This window comes from Fukomys damarensis, unplaced genomic scaffold, assembly GCF_012274545.1.
Source record: "Fukomys damarensis isolate Sample0158 unplaced genomic scaffold, DMR_v1.0_HiC HiC_scaffold_27, whole genome shotgun sequence".
In the NCBI taxonomy this organism is placed as follows: Eukaryota; Metazoa; Chordata; class Mammalia; order Rodentia; family Bathyergidae; genus Fukomys; species Fukomys damarensis.
This window is the reverse complement of record NW_022900939.1, coordinates 204,562-224,487: the sequence shown is the minus strand read 5'-3', so window position 1 is coordinate 224,487 and position 19,926 is coordinate 204,562. Positions and strand designations below refer to the sequence as shown.

At 49.5% G+C, this 19,926-nt stretch overlaps 3 protein-coding genes and 1 long non-coding RNA gene across 13 annotated transcripts in view; 1 reads left to right on the top strand and 3 right to left on the bottom strand.

Moving 5' to 3' along the window:
- The window catches only part of Stx5 (syntaxin 5), a 16,024-nt gene extending 2,740 nt beyond the window's left edge, over positions 1-13,284 (bottom strand). Inside the window, exons 1-10 of one of the 2 annotated variants that reach the window (XM_010632969.3) lie at positions 13,188-13,284; positions 12,487-12,737; positions 11,268-11,338; positions 11,057-11,112; positions 10,785-10,855; positions 7,896-8,012; positions 7,670-7,726; positions 7,446-7,527; positions 7,042-7,148; positions 6,799-6,920 (exon numbers count right to left, since the gene is read on the bottom strand). In XM_010632969.3, coding sequence (XP_010631271.1) covers positions 6,799-6,920; positions 7,042-7,148; positions 7,446-7,527; positions 7,670-7,726; positions 7,896-8,012; positions 10,785-10,855; positions 11,057-11,112; positions 11,268-11,338; positions 12,487-12,717 — 914 coding nt within the window. In that variant the 5' untranslated portion in view covers positions 12,718-12,737; positions 13,188-13,284. Of the gene's footprint in view, positions 1-6,798; positions 6,921-7,041; positions 7,149-7,445; positions 7,528-7,669; positions 7,727-7,895; positions 8,013-10,784; positions 10,856-11,056; positions 11,113-11,267; positions 11,339-12,486; positions 12,738-12,876; positions 13,054-13,187 lie in introns of those variants that run through there. The other variant, XM_010632968.3, reaches the window with a different exon arrangement.
- A 1-nt stretch (position 13,285) lies between these two features.
- LOC104868269 lies at positions 13,286-14,918 on the top strand. Of its 3 annotated transcripts, none has more exons than XR_781995.2 (3): positions 13,286-13,473; positions 14,372-14,453; positions 14,821-14,918. It is a non-coding gene; the product is annotated as an uncharacterized LOC104868269 (long non-coding RNA). The 3 variants fall into 3 exon arrangements; XR_781993.2 differs by lacking the exon at positions 13,286-13,473 and adding an exon at positions 14,095-14,172 and having other exon boundaries at positions 14,333-14,453; XR_781994.2 differs by lacking the exon at positions 13,286-13,473 and adding an exon at positions 14,101-14,172.
- Positions 13,527-13,926, bottom strand: LOC117283495 (testis-expressed protein 54-like). The gene has a single exon (XM_033756518.1). The coding sequence runs from the start codon at positions 13,830-13,832 to the stop codon at positions 13,527-13,529; it is 306 nt and encodes a 101-aa protein (XP_033612409.1). The 5' UTR covers positions 13,833-13,926.
- On the bottom strand, positions 13,841-18,935 carry Wdr74 (WD repeat domain 74). 7 transcript variants are annotated; one of them, XM_010632967.3, is made up of 11 exons: positions 18,805-18,935; positions 18,619-18,725; positions 18,409-18,530; positions 16,564-16,639; positions 16,462-16,476; positions 16,099-16,200; positions 15,148-15,248; positions 15,007-15,062; positions 14,545-14,690; positions 14,388-14,444; positions 13,842-14,121 (listed from the first exon to the last, which is right to left on the bottom strand). In XM_010632967.3, the coding sequence occupies exons 1-11, from the start codon at positions 18,866-18,868 to the stop codon at positions 13,930-13,932; spliced, it is 1,038 nt and encodes a 345-aa protein (XP_010631269.1). In that variant the 5' UTR covers positions 18,869-18,935; the 3' UTR covers positions 13,842-13,929. The 7 variants fall into 7 exon arrangements, with proteins under 7 accessions (XP_033612407.1, XP_033612408.1, XP_010631269.1 ...); XM_010632962.3 differs by having other exon boundaries at positions 13,844-14,121; positions 16,330-16,476; positions 18,805-18,934; XM_010632965.2 differs by having other exon boundaries at positions 13,961-14,121; positions 14,347-14,444; positions 16,330-16,476.
- Positions 18,936-19,926: the final 991 nt, after the last annotated feature.

The window sequence follows — 19,926 nt, the reverse complement described above, 5'->3', positions numbered from 1 at the left end:
CTGAAATGAATCTTATGGAATTGATGTACCTTCAAAAGTAGTTTATATTAACACCAAAGTCTAGGGTAGGTATTTTAGCTATGAAGTTATCCCAATGGACACACAGCTGTGAAAATATAAAATATAGAAGTCTCTGTAAGTGTGTCTGTGTGTGTGTGTGTGTGTGTGTGTGTGCGCGCGCGCGCGCGTCAACTGGAAAATGCACTCAGGGCCTTCACACTGAGATATATCTCTGGCCAGAAACAATGGGGCCAGCTGACCATAGACAGAAACCACTGAGACTATGAGCCAAAACAAATCTTTCCTCCTTTAAATTATTCTCAGGTTATTTTGTTACAGAAAATAGAAAGGGGGCTAATACAACCATAGAACAATGTTTCAGTCAACCATGGGCTACACGGATCATTAAGATCACATAAGAGTACAAGACGGAGATGGGCATGTAGTACATGCGTGTCACCCCAGCATGCAGGAGGCTAAGGCAAGAGGATCACCATGAGTTCAAGGTCACCTGGAACTACATAGTCAGACTCTATCTCAAAACAAAACAAAATGAAACATGGGGGCTGGGGATTTAGCTTAGTGATTCCACTGCTTGCCTTACAAGCTAAGCTCAAGGACCAGTTAGATCCCCAGTACCAAAAAAACAAAACAAAACACCAACACAACAATAAATGAAAAAAGAGTTTAAGATGTAGGGCAGGGTGAAGGGGGTGAAGGGAGGGCAGGGGTATGGGGAAAAAATGAGAGCCAAGATCTGTCATGTAAAGGTACAAGATCCCAATGATGAATGTAACTGTACTGTATACTTAAAAAGTACCAATAAACTCAGTAAGATTAAAAAAAAAGTGCAAGACGGATTATGACATCACACCCATCTTAGTGAACTGTGCATGCCGTATGATGCTGACACAAAGTCATGAGAACATCTAACCACAAATCTCCAGGGACATACCCTGTCATTAAGCCCTTGGAATTAATGTGGCCCAGTGTCCACAATGGAAAGTCACCCCAGCTGGGCCAGTGGCCAGAGGTCCTGAGTGGGTCAGCAGCTGTGATGGCTGCAAGTGCATCCAGTGCTTAGCACAGAGACTGGACAGGTAGGTTCCTCCTCACGGAAAGGCTGACTGATGTCACCAGGGGCCTGGGGTTTGGGCTGTTACTACATCTCTCAGCACCTGTATAGCCTGTATCTAGATGTCCCCTCAAAGCCTCATGCAGTCATAGGTGGGGCTTTCTGGAGATGGCTGGATCTAGGACATATGCTGCTGGGGTCCAGGATGTGATGCTGGGACTGACTACCATGAGATGCCAGGATTAAGGCTGTGTTACCTGTCCTAAGGGTGGGTAGCCTTGATGAAATACAAGGCACAGAAAGAGGGTTGCTGCTTCTCACTGGCTGCTTGCTTCCTTGCTACTTAGTTGCTTTGATGCCTTCCTGCCTTCTCATCATGAACTGTTTCACCTCTACCATGTTGTCCTGTCTTGGAGTCAGCCAACTATGAACTGAAACACCTAAAAACTATGAGCCAAAATAAACCTTTCCTCCTTTAATTGTGGGTGTCAGGTGTTTTGTCTCAAAAATAAGTAACAGCTGGGCGTGGTGGCCCACGCCTATAATCCCAGCACTTGGGAGGCTGAGGAAGGAGAATCACTGTTGAGTTTGAGACCAGCCTGGGCTACATAGTGAGTTCCAGGTCAGTCTCAACTACATAGTGAGACCCTGTCTCAACAAACAAAACAAAACAAAAAGAGTAACAAAGACAGCATGGAAGCAACTGTTATCTCACAGCAAATAAAGTTCTTACTGACAGTTATGATTAGCTTTAAAAATGGATAGACCTAGGCTCAGTGCCCCGAGCCTGGGAGGTTGAAGCAGGAGGATCAGAAGTTCTAGCCTAGAGCAGCATGATGGCCACATTTGTAATCCTACCATCTCAGAGGCTGATAGGATTACCAAGGCCACCATGACTACAGAGTGAAACCTTGGTTGGTTTTTAAGGCCTTCATGTTTTGTGTTTAATATTAATATGCCAGCTGGGCGTGGTGGCGCATACCTGTAATCCCAGCACTCAGGAGGCTGAGGCAGGAGGATCTCTGTGATTTCGAGACCAGCCTGGGCTACACAGTGAGTTCCAGGTCAGACTCAACCACATAGTGAGACCCTGTCTCAAAAAACAAAACAAAACAAAACAAAACAAAAAAACCAAAAACAAACAAACAAAATTAATATGCCGTGATGCCTGTTTTTTTTTGTTTTTTTTTTCAGTTTTGTAGTACTGAGGTTTGAGCCCAGGACCTTCACATTGATGCATTAAGCTATATTTCCAGCCTTTTTGTATTTATTTGAGATGGTTTTGCTAAGTTGCCAGGCAGAAACTGAATTTGTGATCCTCCTGCCTCAGCCTCCCAGAGTGCTGGGATTACCAGCTTGAAGTAGCATAGCTACCTGCTTTGAGACAGGGTCCTACTGTATAGCCAAGCTGGCCTCCAACTCGGGTCTGTCCTACCTCAGGCTCCTCCCACCCAAACCTCTGCTGGGATTATAGGCACTTGCCACCAAATGTGTTCCCTTCTATATTCTTTCTTTCTTCTTTTCTTTTCTTTGGTTTTTTGAGACAGGGTCTCACTAAGTAGTTGAGACTGACCTGGAACTCACTATGCAGCCCAGGCTGGTCTCCAACTCACAGTTAATTCTCCTGCCTCAGCCTCTCAAGGGCTGGAATCACAGGCATGCACCACCATGCCTGGCTTATTCTTTTCCTTTAAGTCCAGGGGTTGAAGCCAGAGATTCACACTAAGCTACAACCCCAGTGCATTTTTTCATTTTGAAACAGGATCTCGCTGAGTTACCCAAACTGGGCTGGAACTTGTGATCTTCCTGCCTCAGCTGTCCAAGTAGCTGGAATTATAGGCATACAACAGTGTATGGCGCTCCTCCCATTATGTCAGGTTGCATTTACTCAGTTTGTCATTGTGTGTGGTGGGGGTACAGGGATTGAACTCAGGCCTTTGTACTGAGCCATCCCACATCCTTGTTTTTGATTTGTTTTGACCAAAGTAACAAATTTAGTTGACAGGCTGCAATAAGATTCATAAAGACAGTGAATATAAACTTAGGTATATTTTTATGCTGGTTATTTTTGTTTTTTAAATGTAAGCCACCACTGGACATGGTGGTGCATGCCTGAAATCCCAGCAGTCAGGAGGGTGAGGCAGAAGGATCACCAGGAGTTCAAGGCCAGTTTGGGCTACATATTGAGTTCAAGGCCAGCCTAAATTATAAATCAAGACTTTGTCTCAAAAAATCAAAAACAGACAAACTAAAAAGGCCACTAGTATTTTTTAATTAAAAAAATATAAGAAGAAATTGATAATTTCCATGAATGTTGTTAACTGTGTATGGCTGTGTTATGGTCTATATATCTTTTTTTTTTTTTTTTTTTCTTTTTTGGTACCAGAGATTGAGCTCAGGTCCTTGCACTTGAGAAGCAGGCAGCAGAATCACTGAGCTAAATCCCTGGCACACTGGTTTTAGATTTGGAGACCTGGTCTTGTTAAAGAGTCCCAGGTCAGCCTGGAACATGGTGACCCTCCTTCCTTGTCTCCCAGGAGGCTGGGGTTATAGGTATGCACGCACCACCACATCCAACTACCAATTCTAACTTTTTGGTTTAGCATACACTTAATTTAGCTGAATTATGGCAGTTATTTTATACATGTCATCTGTGCTTTCTAGTTGTGGAGTAGTTGATCTGTTAGGATCTACCCAGCCATTCCTGGAAGCAGAATGATGACCAGGAGTGAAGTAGTCAGGTTCAGAAACACAGCCTCTGTTAGTGACTTTGATTCAGGTCCATTGGAGGAACAAGAGCAAAGCCTTATGGGGGAGTGGCTGGGTGGAGGGTGCAGACCTGAGTGCCAGCAACTTGGGAGGCTGAGGCAGCAGCATCCTAAGTTCTAGGCTAACCTTGGCAACTGAACAAGTAGGGCTGGGGGCTGGGGACCTGGCTAAGTGATGGAGCATGGGAGCACTTGCCTAACATGCTGGGGGCTCTGAGTTTAGTCCCTGTTGTCAGAGAGAGAGAGGAATTAAAAAAGAGGAATACACAACTCTTTCTGGGAGTTTGGACTCAGAATGAGCAAGGGGTGGGGTGATCTCTGGTAGAAGTGAGTTAAGTTTTCTGTTTTATCACGAAAATTTAAAGAATGATAATACTCCTATGTCTGCCTCATAGGTTCAGCCATAATGGGCATTTGATCAGATTTGCTTTCTCTTTTCTTCTTTGACCATTTCAGAGTGGTTTGCAGATTTCATCTCCAAGAATTTTAACATGAACCTTAGAATATAGGAACTCTCTTTCTTAATTGTTTTCTTGTTGCTGGGACAGAATACCTGATATCCAAAGTTAAAGGAGGAAAGGTTTATCTAGAGTAGAGGTTTATCTCAGTAGTTAGTAGAGATTTCAGTTCATAGTCAGCTGGCTCCAAGGCAGGATGGCATGGCAGAGGGGCATCACAGTAGAGAAACAATCCATGGCAAAGCAGGCAGGAGGCAGCAGCAGGCTTCCCTCTGCTTTCCCTTTTATTCTATCCAGACTACATGTTTATTGGTTGGTGCCACCCCCACCCAGGGTGAGGCTTCTGTTTCTTACAATCCCATCACACACAACTATACTAAAGCAATCAGTGGACTGATCCAGTATCACACGTCCATGATCCAGTTTACTCCCACAAGTCCCATCTACGAGCACATAAGGCTTTGGGAGGATATCAAGATATAGATTAGGGAAGCCAGGAGTGGTGGACATATAAGTAGACATATAAGGAATAGGAAACAGACCCTTACTCAAGAAAAGAGGCAGAGAATGAGACCTACCCAGCCATGACCCAGAGAAGAGAATTAAGGGGTAAGGCTCTTACACCAGCAATTGCCACCAAAGGAAAATAGCTTTGTAATGACTAACAACACAATTGATCTCAGTTTAGAAACAAGGCTACAGAAGGCTAGCTATGTAGTTCACTGGCTGCATGAGAGATTGAGGACCTGAGCTTAATCCCCAACACTGACTAAAACAACCAGCCTCCCTCAACCCCCAACACACACACACACAGAGGAAAGAAATCTGTCATCAGCAGATCTGCATTGCTAGAAGAACCTCTTGTGGAGCCCTGAGATCTCAGTTACTTGGAAGGCTAAGGCAAGAGGATCATGAGTTTGAGTCCAGCCTGACAGCCTGGACAAAGACACAGTTTCAAAAAACACAAAAGAGGACCAGGGATTTAGCTAAGTGGTGCTGCAGCCTGCCTAGCAAGCACAAGGTCTTGAGTTCAAACCTAGGTAGCACCCCCCAAAAAACAAAACACCATAAAAGAAAAAGGCTGGGGATGTGGTTTAGCCCAAAGGCCCAGGGTTTAAGTCCCAGAAGCTCCCCAGTCCATCCACATAATGTAGCTCCTCCCTTCCCAGGTCCTAGCCACAGGCCCCTCAGGCAGGAACATCTGTGCCTGGGGCCCGCACACCAGTTCTTCCTTGGCCTGGTGTTTACAGTACTGACCTTCTACTGAGACCTGGACGGGTTATCTCACAGTCTCCCAGATCAGCCATCCATCCAGTAGGGCAAACCTTACCATCCCTTTACAATTAAAACTTCTGGTGGGAAAAGCAAATAAACAAAAGTACCACTTGTCTTCTAAACCTAGTGTCCGTGTTAGTTTGCCTGCATTTTTTTTTTTTTTTTTTTTGCAGTGCCATGGATTGAACTCAGGACCTTGCACTTTCAAGGGCAGGCACCGCACCACTGAGCTAAATCCCCAGCCCAACTTTTTTTTGTGTGTGCCAAGGATTGAACCTGGGTCCTTGTGCTTGTGAGGCAGGCGCTGGAACCACTGAGTTAAATCCCTGGCCCCCAACTTTTAACATACTGGATTTTCCTTATAATGTTTATGTCTCACCATTTCTCTCTCCTGGCATGTAAATTTCACAATGACAAGAGCTCTGTTTCCCTTGCCCACTGCTGTATGTGTCCCCATAACTAATTAAGACATTACACTGATGGGCCTTAATTCCCTCCCTCCCTCTCTCCAGGACCCTGTACCTCTGCAGAGTCACTGGCCTGGACTCTTGAATATAGGAAGATTATTCCATCTTAAGGACCAGGTTCTATCTACCCTGCTCTGCCCACCCTCATCCCCTCCACCAGGGACCAGACTCAGGACTTTGTGCTTGCAAAGTTGGTGCAGTGCCACTGAGCTAAATCCCAGGTCTGGTCCCTACTCTCTGGAATACTCCTTCTGCTCCAACACTATGTCTTCTTCAAAGTGGCCTTCCCTGCCACCCCATCTGAGGTGCCTACTCACCTGTGAGGGTTGGGCTGGCTTCAAACTCCTTAGCTCAAGAAATCCTCCTGTCTCTGCCTTCCCAGGAGCTGAGAATATAGGCACAGAGCACTGCTCCCAGCTCTCAGCCACATTCTCGACACACTGCCTGATTTTGACTCTCTGTAGAGCTGTTATTAGCACATCCCTGAAATCTGTTTATAGATCAGCTCTCCGCACAGCTATCTGCCCTCTTAAACCCCATCCCTACCACAAGGCACCTGGGAGCTGGAGCCTTCACCATGATCCTCACAGTACCTCCAGCACCTGGGCTGGTACTGATGTGGAAACACTCTGAGTGGTTAAGTGACATGGGTCTTTTGGGTAGCAGGAGTTTCTCTATTCTTCCAAGGTACATGCTGTCCCTGGGGCTACGTGATGCCAGTGACAGAAAGAGAAGGCCCCTGGTGGGTGCCTCACCTCTGAATGGTCTCCTCTTGCTCCTTTACCATGTGTGCCAGCTGCTGAAAGATGGAGCCCAACTCGACAATTGTGGACTCGATATTCTGCATGGTGTCTGCCCGGCTCTGGATGTAGGAATCCTTCAGGAGGGATAGAACAATGAGCACCAGGCCCTCCATGAGGAGGCCAGGTCTTCAGGACCTTCCCAGCTGGCTATTCCACCCACCCACCCGCCAGAAGACTGAGTCCCAGAGTAGGTACCTGCTCATCAATGAGTTGCAGCTGCTGACTGGTCCGTGCATCCACCATGTCAATGGCTACCTCCTGGGAGGCGTGGGACTCAGCTCCTAGAACCACAGGGCTGCCACCTGGGGGAGGAGAGGGGACGTGACACATCTGAATGGTAAAAACAGGTCCAAAGCCCAGATGCTCTGAAGTGAGTCCCAGGTCTGGCACTCACTAGCCTTGCAACCCTGGATAGGTCATCTAACCTGTCTGAGCCTCAGTCTCCTTACCTGTGAAATGAGGTTGACAGTTTTTGCTTTTTCATAGGGTGATTGTGACAATTATATGACTAAGTACACAAAAATCACTCATTCTTGTAAGACTGAGTTCACCCAGCATGAAAACGTGGAATACACAGCTTGGATTTCAAGGAGACTCACCTAGGTGGTTGGGGGCGAGAGGCAAGGCAGACATGGGTGCCCGGGAGAACTGTTCCCGCCGGCTTCTCTGCTGCTTCAGGTTCTGCAGTGGGTCAGAAGGCAAAGGTCCTGAGGCCTCTGGAGAATGGGTGAGCTAGAGGGCCCTCCTGCTGGTCCTATGGCCCCAAGCACCTGTCCCTTCCCTATTTCCCCTGGGCCTTACCCCATATTCCTATCCCTCTCACCTCTGTCCTCACTTCTAATACCGATTTGAAGTCATTGGACATAGAAGCCAGTTTCGACTAGAAGAAAAGGAGAGGAGTCAGTTGGAAATGAAACTCCCCCTGCCCCCACCCCCACCCCCAGACTCCCCTGCACTGTCATAGAAGCCAGTTTCGACTAGAAGAAAAGGAGAGGAGTCAGTTGGAAATGAAACTCCCCCTGCCCCCACCCCCACCCCCAGAATCCCACCTGCAGTGAGACCACAATGGTGTTGGAATGTGTCTGCAGGTGCCGGCCACTCTGGCTGCCCTTGGCCCTCACGAAGTCCTGAAGCTGAGCGATCTGCTTGTTGAGACTATTGATGTCCTAGTAAAAGAACCCACAGAAGACCCAGTGTTAACAGGGTCCTCAGCCAGTGTTCCACCCAGGCTATCTCAGTAGGGAAGAGGGCAGGGTGGAAACTACTAGCCGAAGCTACAATGGTCCCTAAGTTTTTCCAGCTCTGGCTCAGCCCCTGACCAGCAGAGCCTTATCCATTCCTATGTGTTAGCTTGTTTACCCCTCCACCTCAGTGCCCTGCCTCCACCCTGTGAGGCACAGAATACAATGCCCAGCAAAGCACTGGATGATATTCAGGAAAAGGGAAGAGACAGAATTCCTAATACTGCAGCAAGAGAGCAAGAGCTGTAACTTGTCCAAGGTCACACACTGGTCACATAGCCATGCTGTCTACACTAGACCATGTGTCTTCTGCTTGGTCCTCACCCAGCTTGCCAAGAAATAAGGGAGATGAAGGAGGAAGCCAGGCGGTGGCAAAGAAAGCTCATCCCGGCACAACCAGAGCCAGGGAGGGGCCGGAAGGAAGAGAAGACACAAAAAATAATGAGGATAAGAAACAGGCTAAACAGGGAAAGGTGGGGCACAACTATAATCCCAGCTATCTGAGAGGCTGAGATAAAAGGTAATTCAATCTACGCCCACAAAACTTAGCCATATAATAGTGAGAACTTGCCTCAAAAAAAAAAAATATCTTTTTTGGGGGGTACTGGGGGTCAAACTCAGACCTTGCACTGTGAGGCAGGTGTGGGACCACTGAGCTAAATCCCTGGCCCAAGATAAATTTTTTTATTTTGGTACTGGAGATCGAACTCAGGTCCTTGTGCTTTTGAGGCAGGCAGCAGTAATACTGAACTAAACCCCGGCCCTTCAAGATAAAAATTTCTCTTCCCTCCAAGATAAATTTTGAAAAAAGAGTTAGGATGTAGCTCAGTGAGGAAGACCCTGAGTTCCATCTCCTAGGGGAGGGGGGAATCTCTAAGAATCTTCTAAATGATTATCCTTCTAACAACCCATATGCTATTCAGGAGCTAGAGTGACCTTCTAAACCAAACATCAGGCAGTGTCATCCCTTTGCTTAAAAACCTCCCAGAAGCTGTCTGCCCCACTGAGGACATGGCCCCCTCCTGAGTGGTGCTGTATGTTCTGTGCCTTCCCTACCCACTTGCTGCAGCCACACAGGCCCCTCCCTGGCCATCGCACACACACACGCCAAGGTCACAGCAGTGAACCCTCCCTTGTGCTCTTCCTTCTAAATGATATTCTCACTTCTGGAATGTGCTCTGCCAGATCTGTGGATGGCCTGCTCTTCCTCACCATTTGTGCCTTGACTGCGACTTCTTCAGCCAGGCCATCCTAGATGACCTCATGTAAACAACTCCTGTCCCTGAAAAATTCACTTAATGTTTCCAGTGATTGAAAAATGGACCTCACAAGGACTCTGTGAAGCAGGCACTATTATAACTAAGCCCTAGAAGGCAGCTCAGACAGTGGGAACCCCCCAAGGTTCCAAGAGGCAGACCTACCTGGAACCATGCCTCTCAGTCCAGTGGGCCAGTCGGGCGGGCCTAAGCAGGAACCATGGTGGATGAAGAGCTGTCTCCCCACCAGCACAGCACCACTTCACCACATCTGGCCTCTGGCCTCTGCTACTGTCATTCTGTACAGTACAAGTGCAGCAGCCTCTTCCCTGGCTCTGCCCTTTGAGCGCGAAGCCACACTCCACCTGTGTCCAGAGCACTCAGGACCGCGCTGCTGCTGTCACAGCCAGCCACCAACCTGCCTTTCCAACCCATTCAACCGACAGTCAGTGATTGCAGTCAAACACTGGTAAACGCCTTGGGATACATCTGTAAATAAGCTGGAAAGACAGTCCCCTGCTCTGATGCTATCTACGTATTTCTTATTTTTCTCTTAAAAACCTTTGGAAATGGGGAAGGGACCAAGAAAGGGAGGGAGTGGATAGGGAGGAGAAGAGGACATAAAAAGAGTTAGGATGTGAGGTACAGGTACCAACTCCCCATGATAAATGCAATCACTGTGTACTACAAAAGTGCACTAACAAAAATATAAAGTAAAAACAAAACAAAACAAAAACCCAACTTTTTCTCCATACAGAGGATTGAACCCAGGGTCTTCACAATGAGCTACACTTCCAGCCATTTCTAAATTTTGAGACAGGGTCTTGCTAAGTAACAAAGTTGCCCAGGCTGGGCTCAAACTTATGATCCTTCTGCCTCAGCCTCCCAGCATCCTTGGATTAGAAATATATGCCATCATGTCCTGCTTTTTGTTTGGGAGGGGTGGGGTGTGAGGTAGATGGGAAGGAACAGAGACAAACAACAAATGTGGCTAATTACAGAGAAGGTTGGACAGCACAAATGCTATGAAAAAAGAAAGCAGCAAAAAAGCTCAGAGTTGGGATGATGTACTACTAACACCATGTCTGCGGTAGGTCCCCCTGACCAGGTGACAGCCTCCCACTGCATCTGCACAGCTCAGGTTTTACCTCCTTATCAAATTCCCCCAGCATCCCCACACTATTTTTTACTAGAGCTTTTCTAAGGCTAGACTTATAAGGCTGGACTGTTTTCCTAAATAAACTCAAAGGCAGAAATCACGCCTCAGGTTTGTCTCCTCAGTGCCCAGTACACTGCCTTTCACATGGCAGATGACCATTAAGTGTCAATGGAGTCAATGGAGAAGCCAAGTATTGAGGGTTGGCTTGGGGCCTCCAAGCAGTACCAAGAGCTGGATGTGATCTGCTTAGAATGCAGGGTGACTGAATTGCCAGCAGCTCACCTGTTTGATGATATATGTTAGCTCCTCAATTTCTACTGCTTTATCATCAAAGAGGGACTTGCGCTTAGCCACTGTAGAGATAAGAGACATGATGTTATAAGAAGATTCAGTGGGCTTCCATTGACCGTGGCTCACTGGTAGAGCACTGGCCTACCATGCATAAGTCTTGGGCTTGACTGCCACCACCCCCTCCAAAGAAACACAGCTCAAGGGTCTGGCCTCTTGGCCTCTATGTCTCATTACCACACTTCTGAAAGACTTTTAACACTCACAGATTGTCAGCTTCTCTAGCTTGGCAAATGTGTTGCTGAGGTCTTTCCCAATATGCCTGCAAAGGATCAGTAGTGAGAACACTCTGGAAGGTAAGAGAGGGACTATTCCCCCATTAGCTCCAGCTCAACCCATCACAGCCCTCACAACCAAACCACCATAGGCAAGCTCTCTTTTGAGTCAGGACCTCACCACAAAGAGTGCTCCACTTACTTGGCCATAAGGGTAAATTCACTATGCTGTCGGGCAGCACGCAGAGCTGGCTTATTTGTCTGGATTCCATTCTGAAAAGTAAAGTCAAGAGGGGCTACCTCAGTTTCCCCCTACCCATTTCCAGCTTTCACTGTTCCTCACGTGTCCACTAAATTTTCTCTAATACTGGTGGCATCCAACGTCTGTTGATCTAGATCAGTCAGCAGTAGCGCAGCCTAGTAGAAGACAAGTAAACTCGTGTCTTCACTCTGACATTTAGGAGATGGGGAATTTGTGCAAATAAACTATTTTGAATCTTTTTCCTCTTTATAAAATGAAAACAATTCACCCACCACCTACTGCTTTCAAGATTAGATACATAAAAGCTGTAAAGTACTTTAGACAACCCTAATACATTCTTAATCACTAAATGAATGCCAACTAATATTGCGATTCTACTCCTGGAATCAGGGACTCAAGAAGGAAAACTGGAAAGTACTGAGTTTTCATATAGAAAAGCAACTGTTGATAGGAGTTGAACAGTAACAATTTTTAAAAAGTTACTCAGGGCTGGGGATTAAGCTCAGTGGTGCCACAGTGCAAGGTCCCCAATCAATTCAATCCCTGCTACTAAACAACAAAAAAAAAAGTGATTCAGAAACTTCAATTTAGAAAGTCAAGAGTGAAATAAAGCAACCTAATACTCAAAAGAGAACTCAAGTGATTTTGATAAAAATTGCTGATCTAAGCCGGAGTGGTGGTGCATTCCTGTAATCCCAGCACTTGGGAGGCTGAGGCAGGAGGATCGCTGTGAGTTCAAGACCAGCTTGGGCTACATAGTGAGTTCTAGGTCAGTCTCAACTACATAGTGAGACCCTGTCTCAAAAATCAAAACCACCACCAACAACAAAAATTGCTGATCTAGAAAACTTACTTCCTCTCCACCATTTTGTATCTTTTAAAGAAAAACTGAGGCACAGCTAAATTAGCTTCCCCATGACTGCAGAGCAAGTCAAGTCTGTTAGAACTAGCTGGAACTCGGACTCAGGTGCGTTTCCGCCTACAGGCTCCTTTGGGAAGTACTTTCTAATCCAAACCAAACAACTCACCGCAGCAGTCCACAGGGGTAGTGATCCTACGCTCTGCGGGTTGCTGAACCCCAGATCCTCGCGTCCACTTCGCAAGCTTGTAAGATCTTCAAGGACCCTAGACCCGCACAGCCCCCGTCCCCCGGGCTCACCTGCCGGCTCTGCAGAGACCTGCAGGCGGACAGAAACTCCTGGGTTCGGTCCCGGCAGGACATGGTCTCTGGCGGAGGCTGGGAAGGGGCCAGCGCCGCGGGCGGGGGCGCAGGGGCGATGTCGCAGCGGCCTGTGCCCGAAGATGGAGGGGACAGCACTTGAGTCTTCGAGAGCCCCAGGTACACGCCTTGGTCCGTGTTCTTAGCCCCGTGTCGTTTCCGCGGGATCATCGGGCCACATCACCTCGGACCTTGGCAGAGGGGAGAGCGTCATCGCGGCCGCCGCCTTCCCGCGCTCCCGGCCCGACTCGGGCCCCGACCCCCCGCTCGGCTCTTCGAGGTGGGAAGGGCCCGCTTCGACCTGCTCCAACCAGCTGAGCGGCCACTTACTGGGAGACTCAGCCGCGGTCCCCTGGGACTCACTTCGCTGGGCCCAGTGGGACCTCCGGGTGTTTATTTAAAACAGGAAGTCCAGCCCCGGCAAAGTCCCGCCTTCCGCAAGGTTGAAGCCGCTGACTGGCCACGACCGAAGTTCTTCCGCACTAGGACTTCCCTGGTTGGACGGCGCAGCCTTTGCTCGCCCGGGCCAGCAGAACTTGTCCACCGGCCCCTGCTTTCTTTCCCCGGCCTGTCTCCATGCCCTACACGCCGCTGCCCAGAGCTAACGCAGTGACCGGGCCCCCCCCCAGAGCGGACCCTACCTCTTCGCCGCCACAGCCCAAACCTCCCAGGCGGTCACTGTCTCCTTCACTGCGCCGGAGCCGTGCACACCATACATCGATTGGGCGCTGCCACGTCACCCACGTATAGCCCCACCCCCGTGACGAGTCGCACCACCCCCGCTGGCTCCTGCAGACTCTGACCAGTCCCGGATTCCGCAGTACACGCAACTCCGGCCTCCCACTGGCTGGGCCGCCGCCATGGACCCGCCCCCAAGAGACGGAGGCTTAAAAGTGCCGGCACCCCAATTAGGAACTCGCGGCACAGGTCTGAGAGCCCCAGCAGAGCTGAAACTGACGTTTTATTCCTAGGAGACTGGGTCATCCTTTCTCCGGCTGCTCCTGGCTGTCCTCCTGCTTGCCCTCTTGGATGGTGTCCTCCTGCCTCTGGATCACTTCCGAATGTCGCGCGGTAGACCGCGCGGAGCTCCGCCGGCTGAACATGGAGAGCCGCTGCCACAGCACAGTGATCAGGAAGCTGTCCTCGGACCTGCGGTCCCGGCAGCCTCGGGCGTCCTTCTCGTCCCCCGCGGGTCTGGCGGCGCGGGCTCCAGGGCCATCCCTCTGGAGTGGCCTCGTTTTGGGCACCGGGGTCTCCTCTGCGACTTTGTCCTGGCAGCAGCCCATGGCCACTGACGCTTGTGGCCCTCGCCGGGCACAACGCAGCCTCTATGACGTGTGCGCCCCCTCCACAAGGATTAAGACACAGCGAGTGGGGAGGTTTTTATTCACAGGGCTGGGGGCTCAAGGCTCCGGGACACTTTTTCTTCCTCTCTTGGGTCCCCAGGGCCCTCAGGGTCTGGTCCACGCGTGGGAGCTTCCGCTTGGCAGCTACCTCCAAGGATGCCCAGAGCTCATCCACCTCTGAATCTTGGGGGGGCTCCTCGCTGCGCTCCTGCGGCAATTCCAGCTCATCCTGGTTTGGGAAGGAAGCTCGTGTCAGGAAAAGACAAGGAAGCCCTGGCTAGTAAATAAAGGCTCTGGGTGCCCAGAACCACTGTCACCTTGCTCTAGGCTATGTCACCCTTGAGATGACTCTGTCGGTACCCCTTAGAGAAATTATGGGATGGGGTAGGTCCTTGGGCACCCTGCAGCTGTGGCCAAGGGCCTCCTCTTCCCCTCTACAGGGAAACCCTCACACCTGTGCAATGGCTCCCACCTTCCAGGTTCCCAGTGGCTCACCCTCCAGTTCTCCCTGCCTGACAGGAGGAGGCAGTTCAGTCGAGATTTAAGATAAATCTGCAAAAGGTGAGCAGCCCACATTGAGAAAGAAACACAGGGAATGCAGGGGTACAGGTCTGGGCTCCAGGAGGTGGGTTAGGTTGGGCTCGGGGCTCACCTTATGCTCCAAGCCTCGAGGGTTTTGGATTCTGTGTATCCTCAAGATCCTGTCCAAGCCACAAGAGGCCAGCATCGGCTTTGAAGGGTGACACTGCAGCTCTCGGACACTGCCCGCCAGCCCCTTCAGACAGCCCAGTAGGCGCCCTGGGGAAGGGTGAGGCCAGCCACAGACATTTATGATGGAGTATTTACTGCTCAGACCACCTTATATTTCAGCGTTCAGTCCTCACAATAGCCTTAAGATGGGGTTACCAATAGTTTTTCTGTTTTACAGGTGAGGCGACTAGGGCACAGGAAGTGAAGGAGCTACTCCAAGGTCACATGCCTTTTGACGCAATCAAGGATTTGAACCCAGGCCTTCTGGCACTGGATGGGGGCTCAGTGGTTCCATGCACAGCCCTCAGGAGACCTCACTTCGTCCCTGCCCCTTCCCCTTTCCCTATACCCTTGGTCAGCTCACCTTTCCGAAAGTCAATTTCTGCCAGCTGCCCATGAGTGTTTCCTACAATGACTGAGCTGCGGAGGAGACAGGAGGCAGGTGTCGTGGGTAGAACCTGCAGGATCCCCTTCTGAGACCCACCCTGCCCCTCTAGGCACCCACTTGCCCCCTGGAGTGAGGGTCATAGCTGTCAGTGGATACTCTCCAAAGGTGGTCTCTAGGACTGGCCGGCGCTGAGGGGAGGCTGGATCATAGACACGGACCTACAGGAAGACCATGGTGTCGGAAGAATATCCACCTCCTGTACACTGCCCCCAGCACCTCCATATAATAATCCTTTCTTCCCCCTTTTCATGACTCACAAGAAATACACACCTAATTGAGTGCTGGGGGAGGGGGAGCTGTTCAGGAATGTGAGGGGAGAGGTCCCCTTTGCTCCCATCTATCAGGAGTGGGAAGATGGAAAGGTGGGCCCAATAGTTAGAGAGGTTTAGCCTGAAGGACGGAGGAGAGAGAGATCACCCTCAAGTGTTGTTTGTTTGTTTGATTTTGTTTTGTTGTTTTTTTTGAGACAGGGTCTCATTATGTAGTTGAGACTGACCTGGAACTCACTGTGTAGCCCAGGCTGGTCTCGAACTCACAGCGATCCTCCTGCCTCAGCCTCCTGAGTGCTGGGACTACAGGTGTACACCACCACGCCCAGCCCTCAAGGTGTGTTTTGAATGGAGGCACAGCAGGGGCCAGGGAGAGGATGGACAATGGCACAGCAGCCTGGGCCTCAAGACTTGAACCTAGGATAAGCCTGGGGTCCCTAGTTTGGTTCTTCATGTGGAGCTGAGAAGCTGAGGCCAGATGTGAGGAGCAGCCCTGGCCAGAACAAATCTGGAGAGTTGCATCAGGACCAGAACAGTCCATAAATGACATCTTTACCCCGTGAGCTGTTCCAGGTGGGAGAAACAGCCATAGCACACAAAACCCCACTAACAAAGGGAAAGTCACAGGCTCAGCACCAGGGCAGGGATGGGGAGGGCAGGCCCCCCGAGAGCTCAGGAAGGAAAAAGGGTGTAAAAGGATGCTGTGCTACTCCTAGGCTGGGAAGAGACGGTGCCTCACCTGGTGGTACCCTGTGCACGTGACAAGCTTCTGAGACCCAGGCAGGAACTGTATGTCCTGGTCCCAGACTGGGACCCGCAGGTCTAGCCAATCATGCCGCACCTATGGAGCAGGCCATTGTGGGTTGGGTCGGCTGCTTCCCTTCAGCCTCTCACCACCCTAGTGCCCATGTTTCAGGGCTAGTTGCAGTCTGAGGTTGTGGCCACAGCCTCTCTCCACACTACCACTCACATTCTTGGCTTTGAACATGGGCTCCTCTGACCCCTGCAGGTCCCACACCTTCAGGGCATTCTCCTTTCCCCCAGTGGCAACCACATGGGGCTGTGCTGGGTTTTGGCGCATCCTGCATACCCCAGGACCCACCTTCAGTTCCAGGAGCTGAAAAAACCAGAGATGAGTCAGTTTCAGAGTCTTTGACTTCCCTTTTCCAAAGCGCTCCCCACCTGAAGAGAAAGGGAACCTCACTGGGTCTGAGGGTGCCTCCTTGTCATCGCTGCGCCAGACTCTGAGGACCCCAGAATCCACACATGTGATGAATGTGCTGCAAGTAGAGAAAGGTACTGTTGGGATTAAGAGGCCCCAGCCCACAGCTCCAAATTCCTGGTAAGGCCTTGCTGGTCCTTCAGAGCTGGTTCCTCAGGGCCACGGATTTCAGGGTCAGTAGACTCCCTCGTAAGAGCCCAGCTTTCAAGGCAGCCTCTGGCTACCTGAAGTAGACTAGGCAGCTTCCTGTTTACCTGTTATCTCAATTTACTCAACAGTAGGAGGGGTTACCAGTTTTATAAGTAAGGAAACAGACACTGAGAAATTAAGATTTGCCACTCATGCCTGCCTCAAGCACCAAGAGTTCAATCCCTGGTACAAAAAAAAAAAAAAAAGATTTGCCACTCAGCTATAAATGTCAGATCCAGAGCTAGAAATGAAGTAATGAAGTTGGTGATACTCCAAAGCAGAGTGCTTTTTCTATTTCACAGCTAAGTCAGGGTACCTGGCCCTCTTGTCTTTCTAAATTTTGAGTTGACTCCTACTGGGGAGGAGTGTCAGTATCAGTACCTCAAAAGGACTAAAATGGGACTGAGCTGGATTTAGTGTTTTTCCAAAGTGAATCAGCAGTTTTTATTTTTTGTTACTGTTGATTTGAAAGAGGGTCTTGCTGAATACTCCAGCCTGGCCTCACTCACTGCCTGCTAGGGATTGAACGCAGATCTTACTCATGCTAACTAGTTGCTCTACCCCTGAGCTACATTTCCAGCCCCCAGATTCTACTCAAGTTTCCTATTATGGGTTTTAGACACCAATGTCAATGTCTCCATTCAAATACCCACCCCCAGAAGCCCACAGAGTCTCTTCCCAGGATCTGTGCAGCCTGGCCCTATGCCCTTTCTTCCTTATTGCCCACCTTCCTACCTGGGTTTAGGCTGTCTAGACTGCTTGCTGGTGCTGTGGTAACAACCAGCTCTCCTCCTCCACACCACGACCACTGCTCTCTCTAATCCTCCACATTCCTACAGGCTCACAGACATATACACAGCATTTTCGCTCAAGGCCCACTGATTCCCTACCAGCTACCAAAGTGCAAACTTTTTAGCTGGGCATGGCAGTGCACATGTGTAATCCTAGCACCCAGGAAGCTGAGACAAGAAGTCTGCCATGAGTTCAAGGCCAGCCTCAGTTACAGAGCAAGATCCTGTCTAAAAGAAAAGTGCAAATCTCTCAGCCTCTTAAAGCCCTTTGCATTTAGTCTCAACTGAATACAAAGACCATATTAAAATGTTTTCTTGGCTTCAGCCTTCAAATGCTATTTACTTTAATTATGTATCCTGTAGCCTGACCCCTACCAACTGCCAGTACCCATCCTTGTCTTCTGCAAAGGCAGTATCTACTTTCTAGAATGTCCTCATCCTTTACTCCACTTGTCATAATTGTACTTGAGACCCAGTCCCATTCCCTACAGATCTTTTCCAAAGCTCACCTGTCTACAGCCGTTAGAGTACATATGGAGAAACGCCATCCCTGTAACCTAACTACCAGACCTTCCTGTTACTGTGGGAATTTTCTCACCTTGTTGGTTGTTAGTCATTGTTTGGAAGAAAGCTCCATTAAGTGACTTCACCAGAGTTACGAAAAACGTTATAATGGTGTCAGGAGAAAATCCCTAGAGTCTGCAGGTTTTATTAAAGCAGAAGCTCCACCTGCAACCCCTGCACTTCTCAGGACTGAAACTCAGTAGGCATCCCGGTGGAGCTCTAGTCCCTGTGACCCATCCCAGCCTGTGTCATCCAAGGGTTTGCCGCAAGGGGTCGGCCTTACCTGTCGGCCTGGGCGAGTCCCCGGAATGTGCCCTCCCCGCCGGGGCAGCGCCTCTGGCCCTGGAACGCGCCATCCTTGGTGCTGAAACGCCTCACCGTCCGGTCCGCGCAGCCCACCAGGATCTGCGGGCACAGAGGGCAAGATGTAGGGAACGGGACGGCAGGGACAGGGACGGCAGGGGCAGGGACAGGGACGCGCCCAGGGACCTACCTGGGTCTCGTCGCTCGCGCCCCAGCACAGAGCGTTCACCGCCGCCTCGCGCTGCGGCTGACCTGTTGTCGTGAAGTTCGCCGCCAACTTCCGCTGGAGGTCCACTCCTGCAAGACGAGGTGTCAGCAACCCCGGCGTCAGGTGAGAGTGGCCCCTACACCTCCCGACGTCCGCCCCTGCACTCACCTTTCAGGATCCCGGTCTCAGTACCGACCCACACATGGTTACTGCGAGCTGAGGCAGCCGCCATAGCGGAGCTCAGCCCCGCTGCTTGAACTTCCGGCGCACGGTGTGCGTCGCCAGCCGCATTTCCGGTGCTCTCTGAATCACCGGCGGCCCTGAGCCCCCTGCTGGTTGCGCGAATGTAAAAACCCGGGGATGGGGGTTTATAACGATCCTTGCCTGCACCGGCTTACTTTGCTTCATGAAAATGAAACTGGGGTATAAGTATTTATAGAAATCTGAACATTTTTGCTCCGGAGAGGAGCGGCGTGGAGCAGTCCTCTAACAATCTCACTGTTCATTGGACAAGAAAACACCTATATCCTGTCTCAAAGACGGGTTAGAGGTGCAGTTTAGGACGGCGGCGTTGGCATTCTTTTAATAAAGGATAAAACAGGAAAAGCCTGGCAAAATGAAGATTTGGAAAATGGAGGACTGGGTGTTGTTTTCAGTTTCTCCAACGGAGGCTCGTGATGTCAAAATTAGCTCAAATTAGGCCGGGGATTAGGTTTAGTGGTTCCACCGCCTGCCTCGCGAGCGCAAGGACCAGAGTTCGATCTCCAGTACAAACCCCCACCAAAAAACAAAACAAAACAAAACAAAAAAAAAAACCCCAAAAAACTAGCCCAAATTAGCCAAGTCGGCAAGGTTAACATTTCCCGAAAGTATATTCTGTAGCTATAAAATACGTCTTCTCTTTTAAGTAACCGCTCTTTTTACTGATAGATTCTCTTTAATTAGATTCTCTTTAATCTGATTGTGAGAAGTTGCTGTTGCACATTGTAAGAATGAACCACCTGTTCTCTGATGTAGAGCTTTTGATAGAGGTGCTAAAATAACTGACCCGCACTTGGAAAACACCTCGCGACCCTGTTTTGATTGAACAAATCATATAAAACCGCTTCGAACAACTACATATAAAAAAGGACTTTCCCTTTTAAAAGCTATTGCCGTGCAATCTCCATACCTAGAATATTGAGACTCTATTACCTGGAAGGTCTTCCGCTCATGAATGAAAATAAAATCTATACATAAAACAAGTGTAAGCTCTATTTCAGATCTTGATTTTTTTTTTTTTTTTTTTTT

Bases quoted from the DNA above. Each gene is read 5' to 3' on its own strand.
- Wdr74 (XM_033756516.1), bottom strand. From the start codon at position 18,868: ATGGCGGCTGCCTCAGCTCGCAGTAACCATGTGTGGGTCGGTACTGAG. The intron at 15,063-15,147 runs GTGGGTGCCTAG...TCTCCTCCGCAG, and splicing joins ACCCTCACTCCAGGGGGCAA to CTCAGTCATTGTAGGAAACA. The intron at 14,122-14,387 runs GTGAGCCACTGG...TTCCCAAACCAG, and splicing joins CAGGCAGGGAGAACTGGAGG to GATGAGCTGGAATTGCCGCA.
- LOC117283495 (XM_033756518.1), bottom strand. From the start codon at position 13,832: ATGGGCTGCTGCCAGGACAAAGTCGCAGAGGAGACCCCGGTGCCCAAA.